This window comes from Tursiops truncatus, chromosome 13 (assembly GCF_011762595.2).
Source record: "Tursiops truncatus isolate mTurTru1 chromosome 13, mTurTru1.mat.Y, whole genome shotgun sequence".
Taxonomy (NCBI): Eukaryota; Metazoa; Chordata; class Mammalia; order Artiodactyla; family Delphinidae; genus Tursiops; species Tursiops truncatus.
The window spans coordinates 83,170,891-83,195,942 of NC_047046.1; the positions used below are offsets into that span (position 1 = coordinate 83,170,891).

General features: G+C 36.9%; 1 protein-coding gene across 1 annotated transcript in view; it reads right to left on the reverse strand.

The window, feature by feature from the left end:
• NETO1 (neuropilin and tolloid like 1) overlaps nucleotides 1–25,052 on the reverse strand; it is an 88,001-nt gene that overhangs the window by 24,324 nt on the left and 38,625 nt on the right. The window contains exons 5-7 of the mRNA XM_033837957.2: nucleotides 11,667–11,708; nucleotides 11,421–11,548; nucleotides 2,476–2,704 (exon numbers count right to left, since the gene is read on the reverse strand). Of these exons, the coding sequence (XP_033693848.1) occupies nucleotides 2,476–2,704; nucleotides 11,421–11,548; nucleotides 11,667–11,708 (399 nt within the window). The remainder of the gene's footprint in view (nucleotides 1–2,475; nucleotides 2,705–11,420; nucleotides 11,549–11,666; nucleotides 11,709–25,052) is intronic.

Here is a 25,052-nt window from a genome sequence, read left to right on the forward strand (position 1 = left end):
GATCGTAGGCATGGAATAGTAGAATTCTGCACAGTTTTAGTCAAGGCAGAAAAAACAAAATATCATCACAAAACTGCATAGGCAACATGACACAGAGGATAAATTTGTTTCAATCAAAGCTTCCTGTAAATTTATGAGATAATCATGGAAACTGCTACGTAATACTCACTCAGATGAGCGTGATCGTCCCTCCACTGTGTAGGAACATTAAGTGGCTTTCTTAGGGAGAATACCCTGTTTCTTCTGGATTAGTCACTGAAAGTTCACCCACTTGAATGACTTCCAGAGATCATTTAATTACAGAATGAAAACTCTGTCTTTTAGCTCAAAAATATCTCTAATGATATAATTCACCATTTCTTATATAAGCAGAATTTTACCAGTATGATAGAATTCACCATTTCTTATATAAGCAGAATTTCAAAGTCTCACAGGTCTTAATCTTCGAGATGAAAGGGACCTTAGACGTTAGCTAGTCTTCCTTTTCCCCTATCCAACCTAGACACTTCCCCTACACCATTCACGCCCGATGAGAACCCATTTCTCATATAGCCTTCTGTGGAATAGCCTCTGTGGGAACCCATTCAATTTTGGAATATTGCAGCTCCTATGATCTAGACATTTCTTCTTCCTAAATTACACTCAAATAGTTTCCTATAATTAATTTAACAAACATTAATCTTACCTCTCAAACATTAATCCGTATCACCCACCTTAGTCTAAGGTAGTTATCACATTTTGAAAAAAAGAAATCTGTAAGATAAACATTCCTTCTCCTTTGCCCTTCTCCCATGATTCCAGATGCTTCTGCATCCCGGTCAGCCTCTTCTAACTGATGACTCTGCTCCTCAGTAATAACACCCAGAAGAGAACAGGCTATGTGATTTGCATTTTGACCAGTGCAGCTTCCTACAGGAGTATCTTCTTTGAGCTGTTTATTGCATTTTCCTTAATATAAGCCAATACTGCCTTAGATATTTTTTGTCAATTCTTTAAAAAATTATTGGCTTATGTTGAGTTTGAATGCAATAAAACCTTAGGAAGTCCTAGGAGTCAGAGTTTCTTTACTTGATATATGAAACGTAAGAATACATATTTTAATTTATCCTTACTACATTTTATGGCATAGCTTTGATAAAAACTACATATTTTTGTGATAGTTTTAAAAACTCGATTATATCAACTAACATATTAACTAGAACTTCCGTATGTGTTAAATTAGAAAGTTCTCAATCTGTGATTATCCAAGACAGACAAAAATATTGAGTAAGGTACACTCTGAGCCTCACCAAAGGCACAATCGACCGGATATGGTAAAGCAATCATCGGTGAAAACACCAAATGTGCTATCTTACAGCCTGAATTTCTTCAAATGCCAAACAAGAAAATGATGAGGGTTTTTTGGCCAGATACCTTGCTGAAATAAAGATGCACTCGTTCTAACATTTTGATCAACTCCTGAAATGAAGACATAGATAGCAACGTGCTGTTGAAATCTGCAATAATCTTGGGTGGGAGATTTAACATACTGTGTGATGGTATCAAGATTTAGAAAGACTGAGTGACATTCAGTACTTCTGGGGCCCTAGAATTCTCCAACTGGGTAATTAAAGAGCAACTTAAAGCCCAAACTATTCATTTATGATACAAAGTAATCATCTAATACATTTAACATTTATGAATTGAAAAAACAGTGACTGCTCTATCACTGAGAAATCCTTGACATTTCAAAAACATTGTCTTTTCTGTTTTTAAAAAATGTATAGTTTCAAATGGTAAAGGACTGATTCCTTAAAGCTTAATTTCTTAGGTTTATTTTTCATTTGTATAAATTTATTAAACATGAATTATTCAAAGCTTCTAAAGAACAGTTCAAACATATATCTCTTCATATAATTCATTATTTGTTAGAACAGGATTTTCTAAAATTTCTGTGCTTTGCCCATAACTCTGGGTGTCATCCATTGAGCCGTTTAAACTATTTTCTGGAACTTTTTCTATTTACTCTCTTCCCAAGCAATTCTCCCTCTTTGCCTACTTTAATAGGAGCTCTGTAGTCACAGACCTATTTGAAATCAGTGGGACGGCAAGAGAAGCTTACTAAAGAGAACCTACCAAATATTTCTATGCAGGTTTTTAAGACTTAAACTTCATTTGGAAGCTGCTGCCTCAGTTCCATAGCTTGGTAAGAGCTAAACAAAAGACAAACAAAGTTCATCAGTTCCCAATTGAATAGTGTGAAGTGTCTTAAGCAAGGCTACGATGCATATGCCGATATAGGTAATCAAAAGGTAATATGTAACTCTCCTGTCCCTGGACCAAAGTGAAGGAAAGGGAATCTCAGCGATGTGAAAAACTTACTAAGGCGCAGCCTGCTGTGCTCAAACTGCATGAAGAAAACACCATCAACAGTTTATGAGATTTGCATCATCTGACACATTCGAGGGATAAACAGTGAAGTGCAGAGATTCTTACGTTCTTGAAAGGATGTGAAGAGCATCTGAAACCGGCTGTTGCGACTGCCCTCGTCCGCCCACATGCGGACGACCCCGAGACCTGTACGGAGCATGACGTCATTGGCCACAGTGCTGCAGAACTTGGCTTTCAGATCCTCCACGGAGCTGCTTCCATCATACACCGCCACAAAATTCCTTTTGCATTCATTTGAATTCTGCATCTCATAGTCCAAGAATCGTAAGTAGATCTGTAAAACAACAAAGATAGGATAATTTCCCAGAATGAATACAGCAAAGTAGTTCGCTAAGCACCAGAACTTCCTTTCTCTTTCTGTCTCACAAGACAGTCTTGATTGCAATCAATCTTATTATTTTTTCCCTGTGGAAAGTAAAGACGTATGACTCAGATCAACTTGTGTTTAAAATTGTTTTCAAATGTTATTGTCCTTTCTTTAGGTAAATGTACCATGTCCCATAGCTGAGTATTTTTACACAAATGATCCTTATTTCTTCTCATAACTTATCTGGAATCAGTTATTAGTTTTCATACTTACACACTGTTTTATTTTAACCAGCACAAATGTGTTTTAAATATTCCTGATACATTTTTGTTACAGATCCGTGGCTTCAATCCACTTCCAAAAATTCAGGGAAATAAATAATTTGTACGAATATCAAACAAAACCAGAAATGGTTTCAAAAGACCGTCTCTGATTTTACTTTGTTTAGATTATTTCACATAACTATGCTGCTTCATTTTTGAGGTTCAGAATATTTTAAAAAGCACAGCTAATCTATGATCATTCTCACCATAACAGGGTCAAGGCATTTTAAGTCCACGTAAATAAAAATTAAATTAACACTTAATGAGTAAAAAGTACCGTATGTATAACCTACTTTATAGATTACTGTTAAATACTCCCAACAACTCTATAAAGTGGCACGTTTTATTGTCATGTTCAGGAAATGCAGACTCGGATGGTATAAACTGCAAATTAGACACAAGTTCCTTCCAACTCTCTAGTCCATAATCCTTCCACAATATTATATTGCTTCAGACATACTGTTTTAAGAGCATCAGATATTATTTGACTCTGCACAAATATGCATTAAAAATCACAAACAATTAATTCAACCAATGATAAACATTTATGTATAATGGACTACTACTCAGCCATAAAAAAGAACAAAATCCTGCCAGTTGTGACAACATGGATGGACCTTGAAGGTATTATGCCCACATGAAGGAAGTCAGGTGGAGAAAGACAAACGCTATGATTTCACACATATGTGGAATCTATAAAACAAACAAACAAAATCAAACTCTTAGACAGAAAAAACAGATTAGTTGTTACCAGAGGGGAAGTGAGTTGAGGGTGGGCAAAACAGGTGAAAGGGGTCGACTGTATGGGAATGGATGGTAACCAGACCTGTGGTGGTGACCACTCTGCAGAGTACACAGGTGGTAAATTATAAGGCTGTACACCTGTAACTTATAGAATAATAATATTAAAAAAAGAAGGTTCAGCCCTCCCCCTCCCCAACCACTGCGGCATGATTCTCCCTTTGTGCTAAAGTATTTTGAACATATGTTAAGCTTTACTTACAGGTTATATGTACTTTTTGCTAAACTGTGTGTTCCTGAAAAGCGGGGGTGGTGGTGTACTTCTTTGATTCGCAGTGGTACACCCTGTGCTGTGTATGTTAAACACTCACTCCATAAAGTTTGCACAGATGTACGTTTAATGACCTACTGGTTGGAAATTCTGTTTTCTTTATTAACTTCATTTTTTCAGCATCTGTCTCACATTCATTGGGCACCTATACCCCAGACTTTGTTTTGAGTGCCATAAATCATGATAATTACATAGAATAATTGACATTTTACTATTTGCAGTAGAAAATGACATGCAATCATTTTCAAAACAAGGTATTTATAACTCTAAACTATGACATAAAAGCATATACGTCATATGTTGCAGACTCATAAGGAATTGAGTGTAAATAAAATGTGAGTCCCATGGCAGGAAATCGTCACATAAGTCTCAGGAGGAAGAACAAAAAGAGAAAAATAGGGGGAAATGGACAAAACTAAGAAACAATGGAAAGCACTGTAGTTTCATTATGCTTTGCATGGTGAGCAGGTTTTCATGTATATGCAATCTGTAACATCTCAGTTGGAAGCTATCCCAAAATTCCCAAATACGTTGATACTGACTTTAAATTAACTGCCATTACTGCGATCTTATAAAACATACAGCCTAGGAAAGCCTGCCTGTTCTTCATTCCTCCGTCATTGCTTTGTTTTATTCTATGAAAAGTTCAAATATTACTCATGTAGCCCATCTTGGATGCACTCTTCCCAACCAAATGTTACATTCCTGACAATTATCCAGAAAATTCCAAATTGTCCACCCTAGGAAGGCATATCTGAAAATGTTAAACCTTCCAAGTTTCTACTAACTGGTTTGTTTTTCAAATTTTCACAAGGATTTGTAAAAAGGAACTGGGTCTGTAGTTAGATGACCTTTACCAGGAAGCTGGAGCACAGGAGACAAAATAGCTTTTGCTCAAGGAAAATAAGTAAATCAACGTGAAAGCCTTAAGTAGTATTAAAATCCTAAACTTTTGTTTTAAAGAGCGCTTCACTAGCCCCATCCTGAATAAAAGTAAACAAATTGAAAACACTATAAAAATATAAAAAATGTAAATACCTATAAAATCTAGGTATTCTTAGAAAGTAAAAAAGTTGTTAAATGCAACAAAAATCAAATATATATCTATATTCTCAAATACTATACAATGACTCCAACATAGTTTATTAGACCTCAAAAGAATATGCAATTACAATTGTAAACGTACATAGTTACTAACAGGAGAAAACACTGAGCAGGGTAACTGAAAACCCCTCCCTCCAATGCTCTTACAAAGCTATAAAAAGCAAACACCATCCCCACAGAAAGAAAAATAAAGTAATCACTTGACTAATTCAAGAAAGAAAGATATTTGATCCTGTGACATTTTCAGGTTGAGTGATTCAGTGGCCGAACATGTCCGAACAATTATTTCAGAAACACAACTTAACATACTAACTTAGTATTTGCGTCGTGTACTGGCAATAACTTAAGCCATTGAGCTAACACATTATTTCACTCAAATCTCTCAACAGTAATACACACTATTATAATAACTATTTTAAAATGAAAAAACACACCAAGGTTTAGAAAAGCTAAGTAACTTTCTCAAAGTGACACAGGCCCTTTAGTAATAGATTGGTATTGAACTCAGATATGCCTGACACTTTTCTCCTTAGTATCAAACTTTGCAGCTGCATATAAATTTTTTGAAAATTTTCAAAGACTGATATTCCAGAAAGAATCTTATAGTCTTGAATAAAAACAAACTCCAACAAAATCGACAAATAAGCAAGCAAAGCAAAACCATTTCTAGTTTTCTAAAGGGGCTAAGAAACATATTGACGATTGAGATATGAATAACATTCACAGAAAATAAATGTGTCTCTCTGAAGTAAATGGCTGTCTTAACTTTTCTTTAAAAATAAGATTATCTTATAGAAGAATACTGCTGTAGTTAGAAAGACAATTTGCATATTCGGCCCATGTGTTCTCATTTGACAGTTCTAGAGAGTGTGAACTTCCACGGGAGGTGAATGGTTTGCATTCTTACATGAAGGGCAATGGCTGAAGTCTAAGAACCTTCTGTATCGAAAGACTATTCTTATTAGACAGAATACTATTCATAGAGGAAGTGAACGATTACAGTCACTAGATTTTATATATTCACTCCTGAAGCATTCAATCATTTAAATTTTTTTTTAATAGTTTAAAGAAAGAAATAAAATATTCCAGTGGGTATTAGCTTTACTGGGCACAGAGGTGTTGTTGCAAAAGCCAAACGCCATTAGCCAGAAAAGTGCTCAAGTTTTCCCACACTAGCTATAGTATATATCGTATAAAAACCCTCCCTACATTAGGATTTCGATGACATCTCATCCGCTTAAACCTTGTGCCATAATATCACTAAGGGGAAGAATGCCATATGACAATGTTTTCACTTAAGGTAGAAAACCACAGAAAGCGCGTTAGTCTCTCTGCTGAAGAAAAGAGAAAGTGATAAACAGAATCATATATAACTCCAGTAAAATAGTCAGATTACAATCTCCTCTCCGTGAATCATTTTGAGGCATTCTTCTTTCTAATCAATCACAAAGAGTTGGAGCTGACAAAATGATTTATTGAATAGGACGTGGGAGGCTTCAGAACACATAAACAATTTCTAGTGATATCTGTCTTCCAAATCACACTAATGTAGACAGCAGAATCCCTTTCGTATAGTTAAAGCAAGTAAATCTAGCTAACGATTTACTAAGTTAATATACTTACAAACGTGTAATACCAACCATTCAACCGGCTCTCTCCTCTCATGTCACAATGATATGCAAAATACAAACATTGTTTGGCGCAATTATTTAAGATTTGCCAGAAACGTTTTCTCCATGATAAATACAAATTAAATACACCACAGTCTGAAAAACGTTAACCATGGTTTCCATATTGCTTTACACTTTGATAACTAAAGCTACATTCTAAAAAGCGTGTAACCCAGGATTTCTGTGGTTGCTTTTTATTTGTGGCTGGACTTGCCAGGCCTTATAATTTTAGGTAGACTACCCCATGAATTTAGAGGGTAGCACTTTATTTGGAGGAAAAAACCAGAACATCATACTGTCGAAAAAACACACACCCCACACAACACACCCAGATACAGCCATATTAAAATGGTGTTCTGGCATGCACAGACAAGTATCAAAATATTTCAGGTCCATCTGAGTAACCCTCCAAAATCTGATGCTACAAAACTGAGATTTCATTTAAAAACAAAGTTGAACCATAACATTGGTAGTTATCTAATCAGTTAAGATATTTAATCTGTTTACCAAATTTTTATTTTCATTTTGGAGATAATAAGAGCAGACTCAATCTTTAGAATCCCTAAACTTATCATTGTCAACAATTATTGTTGCTACCCTTTGCCTGTTGCATTTTCTCCTTGATCCCATAACAAATTACCACAAACTGAGCAGCTTCAAACAATGCCCATGTATTATCTATAGGTTAGAAATATTGGTAAGCTGGACTGTGTTTTTTTGCTAAGGTCATATGAGGCTGAAAACTCAACTTCACTATAAAAGATTGATTTATTGTATTTGTCAAGTTTTTCTGTTTTTTATCCTAATTTTAATCAAAGTATTTTGAATTAAGTAACATTTAAAAATTAATTTGAAGTTTTAAATGATGGGTAATTAATAAAAGCTAGTTTTATTCTCCCAAGACCTTAATCATTAAATTAATTATCTTCATGTATACACTTTTAAAAGTCTTTTGATTTATTTATTTTCTTGTCTTAACAAATTTGACAATTTCCCCAAATAGTGTGGTTTTGTGACATCACACTGGACTTCGAGTCAGGACATGGAGAACTGGCTTCAGCCCTTTTACTAACTAATCAAATATTTAAGCAGTTACTTATCATAGATTCATCAAGTTTTGGTCTTAAAAGGAGTTTAACATTATCTATGCCAAAAAATTACTTGACTTTTTAATTATTATACAAAATTCCTGCCAAATTTTACTTGGATTCCTCCCATGGAATCTCATTTGATCTTTGGGCATCTCCATTATTAAAATAAAAAACAAAAACCTTCTTTATATTGAATATTTCTCTAGATTCAAGCATACAAATAAACTGCCGTACTTGAAAACATGCAGATTAAGCCTTGTCCTCTTATTTCTGTCTCCTAACAGTTCTTCATATGCTTGAAGATTGTCACCATGTCCATTTTTCTAGATATGTATACATCAGTTTATTTTTTCCACGTGTTTTAACCGAATGACAGATTTTTCTTGGTACTGGGTATCTAGAGAGAAATAAGTCTCAGCCTTCATGAAATTGACATTGTTACCACGATGGGCTCATCCAACATTCTTCTCTAATGATTCTTTCCTGGACCAGATCCAGAACTAGACACCATAATACTCTCCTACCACCCTTGCTCTAGAATCTGTATGAAAACCAAAGCGTTGCTTACAGAGGCATATTTCGACACCCCATCGTTAACCAACTTCACTATCCTGACTCAAAGTATTCATCTGTTAAAGGACACATCAGTAACGTATTTCCAACTTTCTTTCTGGCTCTGGTATTCCAGTTTCTAAGAAATCTGGGTTAATCGCATTCTAATTAAAGGCGATCATCTGTATTACAATTCTCAAACAAAGGAAATATCAGATATTGTATTTTCTGTTTGTGAAGAGGCTGAGAAGGAATGTACCCTCGATGTAAATTTTAATAGAACCCCAGTAAGCTATTTTGCACTTTCATTGTGTAATATGTTTCCGTCACTAGTTATCATTCAAATATTCACATGAGCCATTTCAGGTTTAACTTGCGCTTTGATAGTCTGTTCTCCGAGGCTGCTAGGAACTCCATATAAATAGAAAGCCCACATAGGCTGTCATCTCCAGTTCTTGCTTTTCTCGACAGTTATTCAAAGCCACTTCCTATCCCCTAACCTTTAATTTAACAGAGAAAGTCTGTCACAATAGAGCCAGCTCTGCAGGCGGCTTTGTCCAGCTCTGCAGGCGGTTTCCCCTTTGGGTCACAGAATGCCAAATTCTGTAACAGGCAGGTACACTGGGTATTGTTGTTCTGCAATTGTACAGAAGACAGTCTATTCACCAGCTGGAAGGAAATGGTTGTGTGTTTGCAATTCCATAGAAACTGTCTCTTTGACACTGAGGTGACAAAGGTGCTAGTTATGACCATGAGGTGGGACTCAAATATTCCCTGTTGAAAAAAAATCTATAAAATCTTTCACTCATAGAGTTTAAGGAAAATAAACAGCACATGTGAACCCACAGATTATGTAAGGGAACATAATCAACTGCAATCTAGCTCTCACATTATCTTTGTAGTGGGTTGGGTTTTATGTCACCAGTAGCCTTGGATTTTTTTTGAAGGAGGAATCACTGTGTCTTTCTTCATAATGCAATTAACTTTTTAAAGACTTGTTCAGATGCAAAGAGACCTGCAGTGGCAAAGCTGGAACTTGGACCATGGTCTGAATCTCCATAACCAGAAGCTTGGGGAAAGTGTTCCACACTTCCAAATTATATGCGAACCCCAAAGACATATTCACGGGCAATCAAGCGAAGAAGGACAAAAATACTTCCTGAAATACCAACTCCCTCAGACATGAGTTTTATTTTTCCCTCATCCCAAATATCCAGCCACCAAATTCTTTTGTATCTATAGCTTGAGGTGTTAACACCTCTGTCTTTTCTAGACAGGGAAAATCTGTTCTTCAAAAATGCAGATCCGATCACATCACTTTCCTGTTTCACACTCTTCCATGTATCACTAACGCACTCAGGATAAATCGGGGCTCTTTAGGGGAATGGACAGAGCCCTTCAGCTTAACCACTCACCTCCATAGTTCTGCTTTCATTTGGTCACATGCCGTTCCTTGAATTCCTGAAAAAGCATGCTCTCTTATGATCCTATGACCTTCCAGATGCTATTCGCTCTACATGGAGAGTCTTTCCCACCTTGTCTACCTGACAGCACCATTTCTCATTAAGATTCAGAGGACGCCCTGCAATGCAATTAGATTCCACCCTTGATTTTCCTCACCAGCTATATGTGGTCCTTTCCCTCACTCTACTACACCTTATAAATACCATAATGATCTTGTCATATTCCATGGATTATTTTGATACATAGTTGTCTACGGATTAAACTGGAAACAGGAGGACAGCGTAATTTTTCATTTCCTCAGCACAGTGCTTGAGAGTTTATAGCATCACTAAGTCAATTAATTAAATAACAAACTGTTTCAACCTCAATAAATGGGCAACTCCAAATCTAATAAATCAGTAAAGCTTGGTTGTAACTATATTCTATAAATGAAGGATGACAATAAAGGGAGAATAAGCAAATAATAGACACTCTAAACCTGTGACGGCTACTGGCACAAAATTACTCATCCCAATATTTCTTAAGATACATCCATAATAGAATGAATGGGGTTGTTCTAAACAAGTGTTTCCAAAACAGTGATCTGAGTCTGAATCTGGCCCACAATATATTTAGTTTAATACGTCTAATGTTTCCCACTTTTAAAATGTATCGTCAACATTTAAAAATCAAGGTAATCAGGGACTTCCCTGGCAGTCCAGTGGTTAAGACTCCACGCTTCCACCGCAGGGGATGCGCGTTTGATCACTGGTCGGGGATCTAAGATCCCACACGTTGTGCAGCATGGCCAAAAAACAAAATTAAAAAAAATCAAGGTAATCAACATAAAATCTAGATTTTGGGCATATTATGAAGAAAATGGAGAACTTGGTGATGCTGGACCAACATTTTCTCATGATGATCATCAAGGAGTTTAACAGGCAGTTAAGGACCTGCTGTCTCTTTTTCATGGTCCTGATCACCACTGTCTGTCCCTCAGCCCTATTGCAGGTTTATTTTATATTCCAGAGACACATGACTTTGTGAGCCCTGGACAATTTCTTCCATAGATATGATTTTAGGTTAAAAAGCAAGTAAACTACAGATACTGACAATAAGGACATAAGTTATGCTCAGAACCATAGCTTATATGTGACATTTCAATGCACTTTTCAGAGAGGTAGATTTACCCCAGAGTCTCTTATCCAGGTTATCCAATGAGCTCTCCAACATCCTCTCCATATTATTTATGACCTTGAAAGTTACATTAAACAGAGGAAGGCGATTTGCAATTCAAAACTAAAAGAAAATGATAGCTTATGATTGCACTCTGAAATGAACAAAGCATGTCCAGTTGGTTCAAAGCAGTGCACGCTGGAGACACTTGGCAGGCCAACTGTCAAACCTGCATTTCACCTTGAGACTGACCTTGGATCGTGGAGGTGCTCGGATGTACCACTTGCAATCAACGGCCTCGCTAGCAGAAGCTTTGCCTTCCTTCATAATTTGTATAGACTCCACAATGCCTTCAGGGCCGCCCATCTCAAACTCACACACTAAATAACAAAATGCCAAACAAACATACAAAAATGGAGCTTGAGTAATAAACCGAAAGTATATATCATAGCAGAAAACAAAGGCCTCTGAACGGTATTAAATATCTCTTTTACCAACCTGGTAATGGTTTCAAAACTCCAAGGTCCTTAAAGTCAGGATCTTAAAAATTGAGAAAAAGACAATTAGTCTTATTCTGCATTTAGGACTTAAAATGAGGTTGAGTAAGATACCATTAAATTATTCAGGAATGTGCCTTATAAAACGTACGAGGGGAAATTAAATGATTAAATAAAAAGTGCATGATAATGTTAAGACTGAAATGTTAATTTACATAATGTAATATTATTACTACAGGATTTTTATCAAGAAGCCATTTTAAAAAACCTCCCCATGTCATTACTTCATCTAATAACCAAGTAAAAATTTTACTCATTTTCTTTATAATCAGACAACAGATGTTTTTGTAAAATGTATCCATAGATAATTCAAGGTTTGGGTAAACTTCCATCTCTTCTAGATACAATTATTTTGTCTGATTACAGCCAGCGTAACATAAAGGTGAGCCTACTTGAGGGCTTCTGAGAACGTTTTCCTTGATACTAAATAGACATAAGGCATACAGTTTTCCCAGCTCAAGTTGTGGTCATGTTTGTGTTGGCGCCTTTGGGACCATGTGTGGTGGGCAACTTGTGATGTTGACAGATGCTAAGGTAAGAAAATGCTGACTCTATGATGAGCAGAATAGAACCATGGAGAACCGTGAGTCCTTAAGAATATCACTGGGGCACGGTACTCACCTCGCCTGGAGTTGCACTTCTCTGGGCTTCTTGCTCTTTTGAAACAATACACATCCCTATCATCTCAGTTACTTTGAATTGATTTTCTCTTATTTATGGGTGAGAGCATCAGAGGCTATGATTTATCTTGGAGACACATGGTATTCAATATAAAAGATGATTGTGAATTTTAATTACTTTTTGCTACTAGGGTATTAGTGATAAATCAAAAATCTTACAAAGTTAGAAATGTTTCATAAGACACCACTCAATAATGGCCTAGGGCTGAAATATGAAAGGGTAGCGCTCTTTCTGGATAGAATTAGTCCTGGATATTAAGACCATGGGTGCGTGTATGTCCGTGCGTACCTAAGTGTGCTTCCTAGTGCATCTGTGCGTGGGAACGCACCAAATCCGTAGCCGCAGGCTGATTTTACCAGGGTACTTATCGTCACTACAGGTTTTTCTGTTTTTTCTACTAAAGAAAATATTTAATTTTTTGTGTGTTTGTTTTTAAACAGCAATGTGCGCTGATCTGTTGAATCTGAAAGTCCTGGATTGGCCCCCCTACAATTTAGTTATATCACCTACTTAGCCTCACTTTATTGCAGGACACTAGTAGAATACCAGTGGTAATAAATTTTGAATCAAGATACAAATTCCTTTGTATAACTGTTTTGAAAACAGTTCTTTTGCTTTTTTGGAAAAGAAAGACAGAAAGAAATACCTGCATGCAATATCCATGAAAGAAATAGAAATGAGGAAACATAGTCTACTTGGGTCAGGCCTCCTCCTGGCAGAGATTTTTTTCCTTCATCTAAATCAATGGATATTTGGTTATTCTTTCAAGAAATGTATATGTGATACCTACTATGTACAAGAAAAGAACAGCTTTGTATAGAATTACTCAGATTGGCTGTCACGGTTAAGCACTTTTATTGGTATTGAAGAGACCCACCCACCAAGCTTGCCTACCCCAGTTATCTGGATTCTTTATTATATCCTTTTTACTACTTTTCATAATGGTCAGCATTGCTACTCACTATCTCCTTTTTGATGAGAATGCTTCAGCCTTGCATGGCTGTTGCTATGATTCTTGTGGGACTGTAGTTAGTATTTTCTTCTCTAGCTTGAAGGCGAAGATTTGTCATTTTTATAACTCATGCTAGACAACGTTGAGAGAAATTCCAGTTCTGAGAATTGAAAATGTATTTTTGTCGTTGTATTAATGGTGAGAGCACTGATTGTTTAAAAAAAAATCTTTAGGAAAAAATCATTTCTGCAATTCCATTTGAATTAGGCACCAGTAATACCACAATCACGATAACACATGGCCCCTACGAGCTGTAAAATAAATGACAGAAAATAAACGACATAATTTTTAAAAACAGCCTACACTGAATTTAAGAATATTGAGATTGACTTATTGCTTCAGGGTGTCCAGGGCAATGACATAAATTATTATGCAGAAGCACAATGACCTTGGACTTAATAGTCATCTACTACTCTACAGCTCCCCAAATCTATTCTCCACTAAGCAACCTGAATAAACTTTGAGAAATACAAATCAAATCATGAAATGCACCTGGCTTCCCATTGCCCTTAAGTTAAAGCCACAACTCTCTGTAATGGACTATAAAGTCCTGTGTGTTCTTGCCCCAGACCACCTGGGCCAACATACCCTAGACTGCTAACCTCTGCTCTTTCCTCTCAAAACACATGGACCCTTTCTATTTCTACAACGTTCTAGGCTGTTCTCATCCTCGGCAATTTGACCTTGCTCTTTTCTCTGTCTTCAGTATCTCTCCCCAGGGCTCTGCACCTGTGAATCCTTCTCATCCTTCAGTTCTTAGCTCAAATATCTCTGAGGAAAGGTCTTCTGGATGACCCTCTCCAAGGGGCATTGACTCCCATTTTCTTTGACTCCCACTTTCTTTTCTCCCTTCGTGGTTTCTTTTATCACAATTATTTTGCCAGTTGTTAGCTTTTTATTGACCACCTACTCCCATATAAGGAAGTACGCTCTACAAGGGCCTTTACGTCTATTCTTCCTCCCTTTATCCAGGACCAAGGACACTGCTTGGACATAATGCATGCACAATAAATGTTATTGAATGTTACTGAAATTACATTACACCGACGTGATTTTCTTATATTGTTGACATATGTACAATGCTTTATACCTACACTTTTCCAATTCAGAGGCTCTCACAGGAAATCTATCAAATTAGGTGCTATATTCAAGACTGACCTCCTATTTACTAAACCTGCATCTTTTTCTTCCTGGCACACAGCTGACTATGTTTCCAGCCTCCCTTGCAACTGAGGATACCATGTCTAATGAAATGTTGACAAAGCGTTGAAGTTTACTTAAAGGCTGGGCTCATAAAAACTTCTTGAAAAAATTATCCACTCCCACTTTCTCCCCTGGTCAACCTCAGAAGGCAGACATTGGCAACGTAGAACCCCATCAGCTCCAATTCCTAAATGAATGTGTGGAGTACAGCCTTTTCCTGATTAGGCTAAATGAGCAAGCAGTAGTAAACTTTAATAATGTGAAATTACTGAGGTTTTAGATTGTTTGTTGTTGTTATTACAGCTATTATTCCCCTAACCCAGCGTTCTTCAAGGCTGAAGTTATGGTCAAGGGCCCCTAGGGTCCATGAGACCCTTTCATGAGACCCAAAGGCTAAAGTGTTTCATAATCCTACTAAAATGACATATTATCTTTAATTTTCCCTGCTATAATCCCTGTAACCCCATTTTTGTCCAATACATTCTAGTTTTGAAACCTTGAATTTTGTCTTGAGCCTACATGGAAGCACAGCTAGAATTAGTACATTTCTCTGTCCTATTTTATAAATACACACACATAGATAAAAGTGTAAGTATTATGAAATTTAACAGTATTTCCCATGAAATAAAATATATTTATAATATAGGTTTCTTACTGTGAAGGATGGACATTTGTCAGAGATGGAGGAGACTAAGCCTCATTTTCTCCATCACCATTACACTGTCTATATCCAAAGTTGGAGAAAAGAATGAAACTGATATTTCAAAGCGGTCTCTTATTTATGGAAAGGAGAAATCTACTCTGAATCAAATGAAAAAGCTTCGCATAAGAAATGAAAAGAAGACAAAAGCTATCTTTCCTTCAGCCTCGTTGATGTCAATAATTTGCCCTATTGTGATTTAGGAAGAAAAATACTTTCTGGTAGTTTTATTGTGACAGTTTGATCGCCAACATTATTTTGAGACAAATAATTGTTTGGGAAGTATTGAATATTTTAAATGTAGACGTTAATATGCTCTTTAAAAGCTAAAACTCTCTCAGTATTGTGTGTCCTCTCCAGCCACTGTGACAATTTACCTTGTAAGATGCTTTGGTGGCTTTTGCATATCTAGTTTGAAAGCTATAACAGCTAATTTTCGGATTTTAAAGAGTTCATCACATTTATGGTTGAAAAATTCAGTTCTTTTTCTTTAATGATCGACCTCAAAATTATGCCACAACTGAACAAATGCAATAATACCATTCAAAAATGTCCTATTGCATAACAGTCAGTTAAATGTTAACATCTCTGAAGCCTGGGAAAGAACAGATTTCATTATACTTTTGTTTCTTATTTAGAGTTTAGTTCATTTTCTTTGGAGTAGATCCTTCACTTCCATGAATCAGAGAACTCTGTTATTCCAATTTCTTTTTCAGCATCGTTAGATGTTAAACTGTGCAGTTGGGTTGAGAAAGCAAGTCTTCTAATTTTCCTAATAAAGGTCTACAATGAGTCTTTAAATATTAAAAAAAAAAAATTTTTTTTATTTTATGGCGAAATAACACATGTTAATATAATAGTTGTAAAAGTATATGAGATAATGTTATATAATTATATAGTTATTACATATAACTATTTAACTGGGAAAATTTTGAATAAACAAAAAATAATATTGCAAAACAAAACAAAATCAAAAGCTAAAAGTCATTTGTTACACTTTTCAAATTAAAAATGACAGTCACTGAAACATGTTACAAAGTAGGTTATTGTATTGTATTGGCTGGAGAAGCACACATAAGACCTGAGAAACTAATAAAGCAATGCCTTTAGTCAGCTGCCATTGCTGAATGTCTACTGGTTGAAAAGTAGTTTAAAAAAAAAAAGACAAACCCAGGACACTGTTGCTTTCCAACCATATAGTAACTTGCTGATAGAAAGTTTTAGCTTTAAACAAGGAAACAGAGTTAATATCTTTCTACAGAACCTCACTTTTGTCTAACAGATAGACAGATGTACAGACATGGCTAAGCTTGCTTATTTTCCTTGAATTCTTTCAGTGTCAGCATGGACCAATCATCACAGATCTTCTCTCATGCGAATGCTTGGCAACAAATGCAAGAAGTACTGAAATATCCAAATGTTGGATGACTTTTAAATCTTATGACATACTGAAACATCTGTGTTGACAGTTGCATTGATAGTGCAAAGGCAGTGGTGAATAAAACTGCTGATGCTTTATCCCAAATCAAGACAATGGCACCAAACCTCAGCTGTTAGTAGTCATTGTATAATTCATCTCCATGCATTCTCGGGGGTAAAAAAAACAATTTTCCTTTAAAGTCTCCTTGATGAGGCGCTCAAAATTGCTAATTTTTAAAAATGTAACATTTTGAATACATATCTTTTCCGCAGGAAGAACGCAGTGAATCTGCTGACTTTTCTGCAGGAAGAACATAGTGAATCTTTTGACTTTAAGGAAAACAAATTGAAAATATTTGCTGCCAAAGATAAAATTCCACCTCCGATCAAACAAAAATGTATCCATCACTGTGTATCTGACAGTTCCTCATACTTAAATAATTTTTCAATGTGATTGTTGTTTATGTGAACAAGTGTGCTTTTTGACGTTGAATAATGAAATATGTTCGTATTTGGAAGAGCAGCATATACCCGTGATCCAGTAACGGTCATCTAGTGATGTTTGGTGTTAAATAACTATGCATGGGTAAAAGAGGCATTTGAAGAGCAAAATACATTAATAGATGTTAATGTTAACAGAATACAAAAACTCCATTGATATAGTTTCACATTCCCCATTGCAAGTAACCTTTAAGAAACTATCACTTTTTGAAGTTTGCGCTAGTATCCATCTGAAAAGGCTATGAAAACACTCTTCCCTTTTCCAACTACATTTCTCTGTGAGGCTGAATTTTCTTCCTATACTTCAACCATAAGAACACACTGCAAAGATGTAATGCAGAGGCACATGTGAGAATCCGGCTGTCCCCTAATAAACTAGATATTAGATTTACAAAAATGTGAAACAATGTAATTCCCCTAATTGTTATTTTAATATTTATTAATAGATATGTTCACTTTAATCAGTTTTTTTAAGTATGCTTTATGTTAACACATAATTGGTTTTCAGGGTAATTTTTCTATGAATTAATAAATAGCTATTTAAAATGTTATCAGTTTAAATGTCTAATATGATAAATATTGAATGATATAGCTAAATAAGCTGAAGCATTTTGAGGTCTTCAGTATTTTTTAAAAGAAGATAGGGCTGGGCTTCCCTGGTGGCGCAGTGGTTGCGAGCCCGCCTGCCGACGCAGGGGACACGGGTTCGTGACCCGGTCCGGGAAGATCCCACGTGCCGCGGAGCTGCTGGGCCCGTGAGCCATGGCCGCTGAGCCTGCGCGTCCGGAGCCTGTGCTCCGCAACGGGAGAGGCCACAACAGTGAGAGGCCCGCGTACCGAAAAAAAAAAAAAAAAAAAAAGAAGAAGAAGATAGGGCTTTTGAGACCAAAATATTTCAGAACTTCTGCCTGAATGAACGCCATCTTTGAATTATGGGTAAATGCCTTCTCCCAACAAAAATCTAACTTACAATTTATTAACTCAGGACTGTGCAATTCATTTATTTTATATTCCAAGGAAATTTCCACAATGCTAGCCACATTGTAGTTGGACTTTCAGTAAATTATTGTTTATCTGATTAGATTATGACTAAATCAAAATCAGAGGCATCTTCATTTTACAAATGAACAAAACGGGGGTTCAACAACTTTAGGAAAATAAACTTGCTCTGGTCCAAAACCTAAAACTTTGAACAAATCACTAAGTATTTCTGAAACATATTTTTCTTAGCTAAAATCAAGATGCTGGTTTAGGCTTTTTTTTTTTTTTTTTTTTTTTTTTTTTGCGGTACGCGGGCCTCTCACTGTTGTGGCCTCTCCCGCTGCGGAGCACAGGCTCCGGACGTGCAGGCTCAGCGGCCATGGCTCACGGGCCCAGCCGCTCCGCGGCATGAACCCGTGTCTCCTGCATCGGCAGGCGGACTCTCAACCACTGCGCCACCAGGGAAGCCCCCTGGTTTAGGCTTTTACAGCACAAGTGTGTCGTTATACCACAGAGCACAGTAGCGTTGCTAGAACAGTTATGGGAAAATGTAATTGCCTGATGTGGCCATGTAACTATACCTGCAAAACCCTCTGATTATAGAAATCAACTTTGATACTTTAATATGTTTGCAATGCACAGCTCAACCACCTGACGGGCTAGTCTTAGAGAAAGATAATCAATATTTTCATCAAATTTCCACCATCTCACACATCCTGAATTATGTCATGAGCTCCTAACGTCTCCACTTCTCATCTCTGCTTACTTTTGAAATCCTGTAATGTCTGTACGCGTATCTTTATTAAATCAGCTTTTGCATCAAAACTAACTGTCCACTTCAATGGGTACTTTCCTGTCCTATTTTACCTGCCTTCAGTCCATCACTGTCGACACCTTGCTTCCTAGTCAAGATTGAAAAGCACTGTTTGTGGTTTTGGAAATCGGTTAACTGAATTTAAGATGCCGTTTGAAAAATTGATTGCAAAAAAACAAAAACAAAGACTTGACAGCGCAGTACTAAGATAGCTTGCATCATCATAGTATGTTACTAATCCAATTTATTTCACTCTAGAAGAAACATCTTTCTAGTACAAAATTCATAGCACAATTATTTTAAGCCTCTTTTAAAGGATTACTGATATCTATGACAATTACAGCTTCATACTGAGTTTGCCTCCCTAAGGGTCTTAATGTTGGCATAGAGTTTACATACCATGACTTCTTTTTTCTAGTTTAACATAAAATTTATTCATATACGAGTTTTAGAAATCAAAACTTATGAGAATTTTAGGAGGGAAGCTTGCAAGCCCCATAAAATATTATTGACATTTGCATGGCCTGTAGAGACGTATTGCTTCCTTATTTTATTTACTTAGCTGAAATAGATTATGTTTCCTCAAGATACTTGTATTCATAATTCTAAATATATTGAGAAAATATATTCTTTCTTATGAGATGAATGCTCAGATGCTGGTGCTGGACTTTGCTTGTGTTCATATTAAATAGGCTTTTACAATGTTTGTTCTTGATAGTCACAAGGCAATACTATTATTCTATGCAGAAAATATGCATCTACTATACAGAATAGAGAAAAACCTTGAGGGCAGGAGGGAAGAAGAAATCATCAGAAGACCAAAAGAATAATAAAGACAATTTTTAAAAAACTAGATCATCCAAAAGTAGTGTTTGTATATTTGAATTAGCTATCAGAGAATATATTACATTTTCTGTTCAAAGGAAACCAGGGAAGTTCTTGATTATTAGAAAACCGCTCCCCTGCCACCAAATTCTCTCAGAATGCCCTTATTCATTCATCCAGTAAGTGATACTGAGTGGGATCTCCTGGGCACAAAAGCCTTTCTGTGTCCCCCATTTCTGGATTACAGAAATGGGCTTCATTCAGCCTCCCTGACCTTCCCTGAGTTCCAAGGAGCAGGTCCAAACAGTTGCTAATTAAGGAAGGGAGGGGATGCAGAGACCAGGGAGGAACAGTCAAAGAAAAAATAGTGCAGCCTTGGGGCAGGGTCCTGGTTCCCCCTAAAAAGGGATACACAGACCAATATCTTTGAGTTGTTTTGCAGATACAGAAACCCCTGCCACGTGGGAGGAGTTAACGGTATGCTGCCCGCAAGCCTGTAGACCCCAGACAGTTGGAAGCACAAGGCTGATGATGCTGACTCCCCATTACCTCACCACCAACCAATCAGAACAATGTCCACGAGCTGACCACGCCCTCTTTGAACCATTCCTCTAAAGCTTCTCACTACCCCCTCCAGGTCGGGACACGCAGTTTGGAGGGCGTGAGCCTGCTGTGGCCCCCTTTGCCTTTCAAAGCAATAAAGCTATTCTTTTCTATTTCACCCAAAACTCTGTCTCCAAGATTTAATTCGGTGTCATGGTACAGAGGCCAGATCCAGCTTCATAAGGACTTCCTAAATCACGTGAAACCACAAATAAATGAGTCCATCTTCTGAACCACCTTCTTCACTAGAACTGACTTAATGGACATTTCTTGCCAGCACAGCTGCGGTGCCAGCACTGTTAGTGACTAAAACACCTCCAATGTCCTCCTCTCTCTATCCATTACTTCCCATTTACTCCCTTCTCAATTACCTGTTCACGTTTTTTGACATGCACAGCAAGTATCGTCTGGCAATCAGGAGGAAGGGTGGAACATTGACCATAGAAGGGCTTAGGGTAAATATTTTGGCAGGTAGTATGAAACTGGACCTGAGGTTTTATGCCTAGAAGAGTCAGAACAGGAAATTACTTCATGAAAGCAATTTGAGAGTCTGGGAATAACTAATTGTTTTGGAACCTGAGCCAGCACGTGTAGCACATGGCTGCAGAGGAACAGAATCCTCCTGGCTCTGATATGCCAAGAATTGAAAGCACGGGGGGGGCACCGCAAGTTGTGTGTGTGCGTGGTGAGGAATGGCATTATCCTACATCAGTATCTTTCATCCCACTTAAGTCACTGTATGCTAAATAATTACATCACTGAAAATGAAAAAATTAAAATATTTTATTAAAGTATTACGTTCTCTCAATTTTATTTAAAAATATAAATGCAAATATCCTGAGAAAGCCTTATAAGTTACAGCTAAGTGAATATACTACGGACACATAAGTTGGTACAAGCCAAGCAAATTTAGCTTCAAGGCAAGATTTTTTTGTGCTTCCAGTCAATTTGATGAGCCTCAGCCCCTTCTACATAGAACTGGAAGAGCCTCTAACTGGAAACGTTGGGAGTGTCCTCTGTGGGTGCCCCTGGCAAGGACACTAGAGTGTTTACACCAGGCACTAGCAGTGCCCATGGGCAGGTAGAGCCATAACGGGACTAGAATAGAAGAGCAAATGGGAAAAGCCAAGAGCTGGCGTTGGCAATTGATTGGTGTGGGAGCACACAGGAGGCGCCTCCCGATTAATCCCGGAGAAGCCCATGGAAAGACCTGAACAGGCTGAATTTCTGCCAGTCTGGACAAGGCGCTGAAGTTACCTTGTCGTGTCTTTAAACGTAAGTGTGTTCTCATTTTTAAGTCACAACCCTCATCTCCTTTCACCAAGGTCAGTATCTTTGAGTTCTAGCTATCCTTCTGCTCTTCAAATCCCCAAACCCGGCCACACACTTTTATATAAAAGCCATGGGCAATGCGTGGTGATGTGGAAAGATTGAGATTAGAAGGGCACAAAATGATATGCCGGTCAAATAATAAAAAAATGGAAAACTATACTGATAGCCTATTAAACAAAATGGACTTAAAACTCAACATATAAAATCAAAAGGTAGGGTAGATATTAATTTCATCAAGAAGAATTCGCCAGAAAGTTTGATGATGTTGAACTTGTATTATGTAACAACAATAAGGCTTCTTTCTAAGAGATTAGGATAAAAATATCAACTGGGCTTGGTCCAAAGCAGAGGACACACAAATATCAACTAGATAATGGATAGGATACAGATTTCCTAAAGTATAAGGTGATGTGTAAATATAAGTTATCTTGTCCATGTACAGTTCAGAATTTTAGCTCCTGGGTGAAAAATGGATGAGAAATACCTGAAATATTATTTTTATATACCTAAAATATTATTGTGGTTCTAAAACCATTATTTACAAATTAAATACCGTTGCTGTAGCTTCATTGTATATTCTTCACACTGCAATTATTTCTATTAGAAAGTATTTAACTTTGGGAAGTTCATCTCACTGTCTCAAATGCCTGAGATCAGCTGGAAAATTTCTGCAGAAAAGTCATAACATAATTCTTACTGAATTTTTATAAACATCCAAATAATGCTGGATACCTGGTAAATTTCCAGATATCCATTTTCCCCTTAATATATAACAACATAGACTAGGTACAAAAAGCCCTTGTATGTCAATTTAGCTCAAAAATTATATCCAAATTTTAGATAACAGTAAAATTGAGCTGATCTAAATATGTATGAAGCCATGTAAGAAAGCAGTGTGTCTAATATCGCAAGTGGCAGTTTCAGAGGTCTACTCCTAGGTGTATGCAACTATCTGGAAACTGAAAAGATCATCACTTTTTGGCATTCTCCACTAGCAAGTAACATGGTCCATTTTAAGTCTAGGGGAATTAAACAGTTACAAAAAATTCATAATCTTTCCATCTCCATTTCTCACATCTCTTTTCATCCCCCTGGTACACATGTCCCCAATATCACAGTGATTCTGCAGGTTTCAATGAGTGTCTGAAACCAGTGTTTTTAATGAGTATTTCACTTGAGAATACAGGTGATCAGAGCTGGGTACTTAGTTTTGAACCACTTGTTAAGAAAGTTAGACTAGTGCTCCCTAAACCCCTCCCTCTCTGAGAAAGAGTTATTTCTCAAAAGTGTAACCTCCATCTTGGGGAGAATTATAGATGCTAGAGCCCCAGGCAGAGCTGGACTCTCAGGGTCCATTCGGCCCCCAAATCTATCATTTCCTAAAGATTGTAAGAATTAAGTTCATTTTCAGCCTATATCAAGCACAATTTGAAGTGTTCATTGAAATATGTCTTAGAATTTTTAATAATGCTATACGGATATTTCTTTCCACTGGTATTTTAAAAACGTTTGTGTAATTGTGAAAAGTGTTGCATTATAAAAACTGAAATAGTTTGTTTGCCTTTAGACTACAGTTTAAGACCCAGCTCTTTATTGAGACAGTTGCTAACTCTGCATTCCCTTTGCTCCTGTTTCTTTCAAGCATAAGGGCACCTAAAGTTATTTCATTAGGAGGTGTGAAAATAATCCATGGTTTTCCCAAAGTAATGGTCTATAGCAATATAAATCAATAATAAATTTTAGGTTGGAAGGAGAGAATTAGGTCTCTCCTGTTTAGTCAGAGAGTACAATTGATGAGATCCCATTAGCTTTATTCCCTTAGACTTTTCATTTTATCAATCATTAGCGTTCTCATGATTCTTTGAGCTGAAAACTTCAAAAACAAAATTAACTTGACTCTTTCACACTGTTCTTTCATCAGCAAGATACCAAGAGCTTTCAATTATTTTTGTAAAATCTCTCACTACCAACCTCCTTTTCTAGCCTGCTATGATCTCAGTCCCAACTCTTATCACCTTAGCCCTAAGGCTTAGGGCATCAGAATCTCAGCCAGCCTCTGCCTTGGTCCCTCCTTTATCCAGTGCTTTGCATATAATTTTTGAGCTGAACTGATGTAAAATGCAGAAGTAAGTCCTCCCGTATGTGGTCAAATGATTTTTGACAAGAGTGCCAAGACATTTGAAGGCGAAAGGACCATCTTTTCAACAAACAGTGCTGGGAAAACTGTATATCCACATGCAAAATAATACAGTCTGACCCTTAACCTAACAACATAGACAAAAATCAACTCAAAATGGATCAAAGACCTAATGTAAGACCTGAAATTAGCAGTGTATAGTACTCTTCAGGACAAACTGCCCACAATGAGTTAATCTGAAGAAAATCACTCCTGCTATAATTAATTCCCATTATTTGGTATAAACTTTATGGCCCAGGAGAACTTGAATTTAGAGGTGAACCAGCAGGTGAGGAGAATAAAATGAGAGTGGGCTAAGGGTCCACTTAACACGTGGCCCTCACCAGGAGGTCCTACACCAGGGGGTATGAAGTAAATGCAGGTTTACCACTCTGAGAAGCCCCACTTCTCCCACAGAGCCCTAGAATTCCCATTCTACAATACCAGGAATCACCAGGAATGCCACCAATCGAAACTTATCAAGACTTCCTCCTCTGGGGGACCCATGCATAGCTAAGTCACTGCTGGCCACTTGGTTACCACAGCACAGGGACAAATGAAAGGCACTAGGAAAAAATTCAAAGAAAGTACAAAAAAGAGAAACAAATGAGCACGGGAAGATTTCTTTATGAAGATATACCCAAAAAAGGTTCGAGAAAAGTTTGAGAAAAATGATGAAGATGAAGGGATATCTTGCCAAAGTCTGCGGCAAAAGGAACAGCATACAGGTAATAAGTATATTCTTCTTTAACAATTATCAGGATATAAGAACTAGAGCATGTCCCTGGAAAATAAGAGGCAGGAATATAGCTGGAGAATTTACCAATGTTCAATAAGAAGAAATTCAGGAAGTGTGTAGATAAAACATGAAAATATATTGTAAAGAAATTATTAACAAGATTGAAAATACCTGCAGGGACTAGTTATCAAAAAGAGCCCAACATTTTTGAAGAACAACCACATCAATTTAGAAAAGAAAATCACAATAACTGAAATTAAAAACCCCATAAACAAACTTACTAAGAACTACCCAATGGAGAAACGCACAGAGAAACCCACACGGCCAGTGAGGAGTGAGCC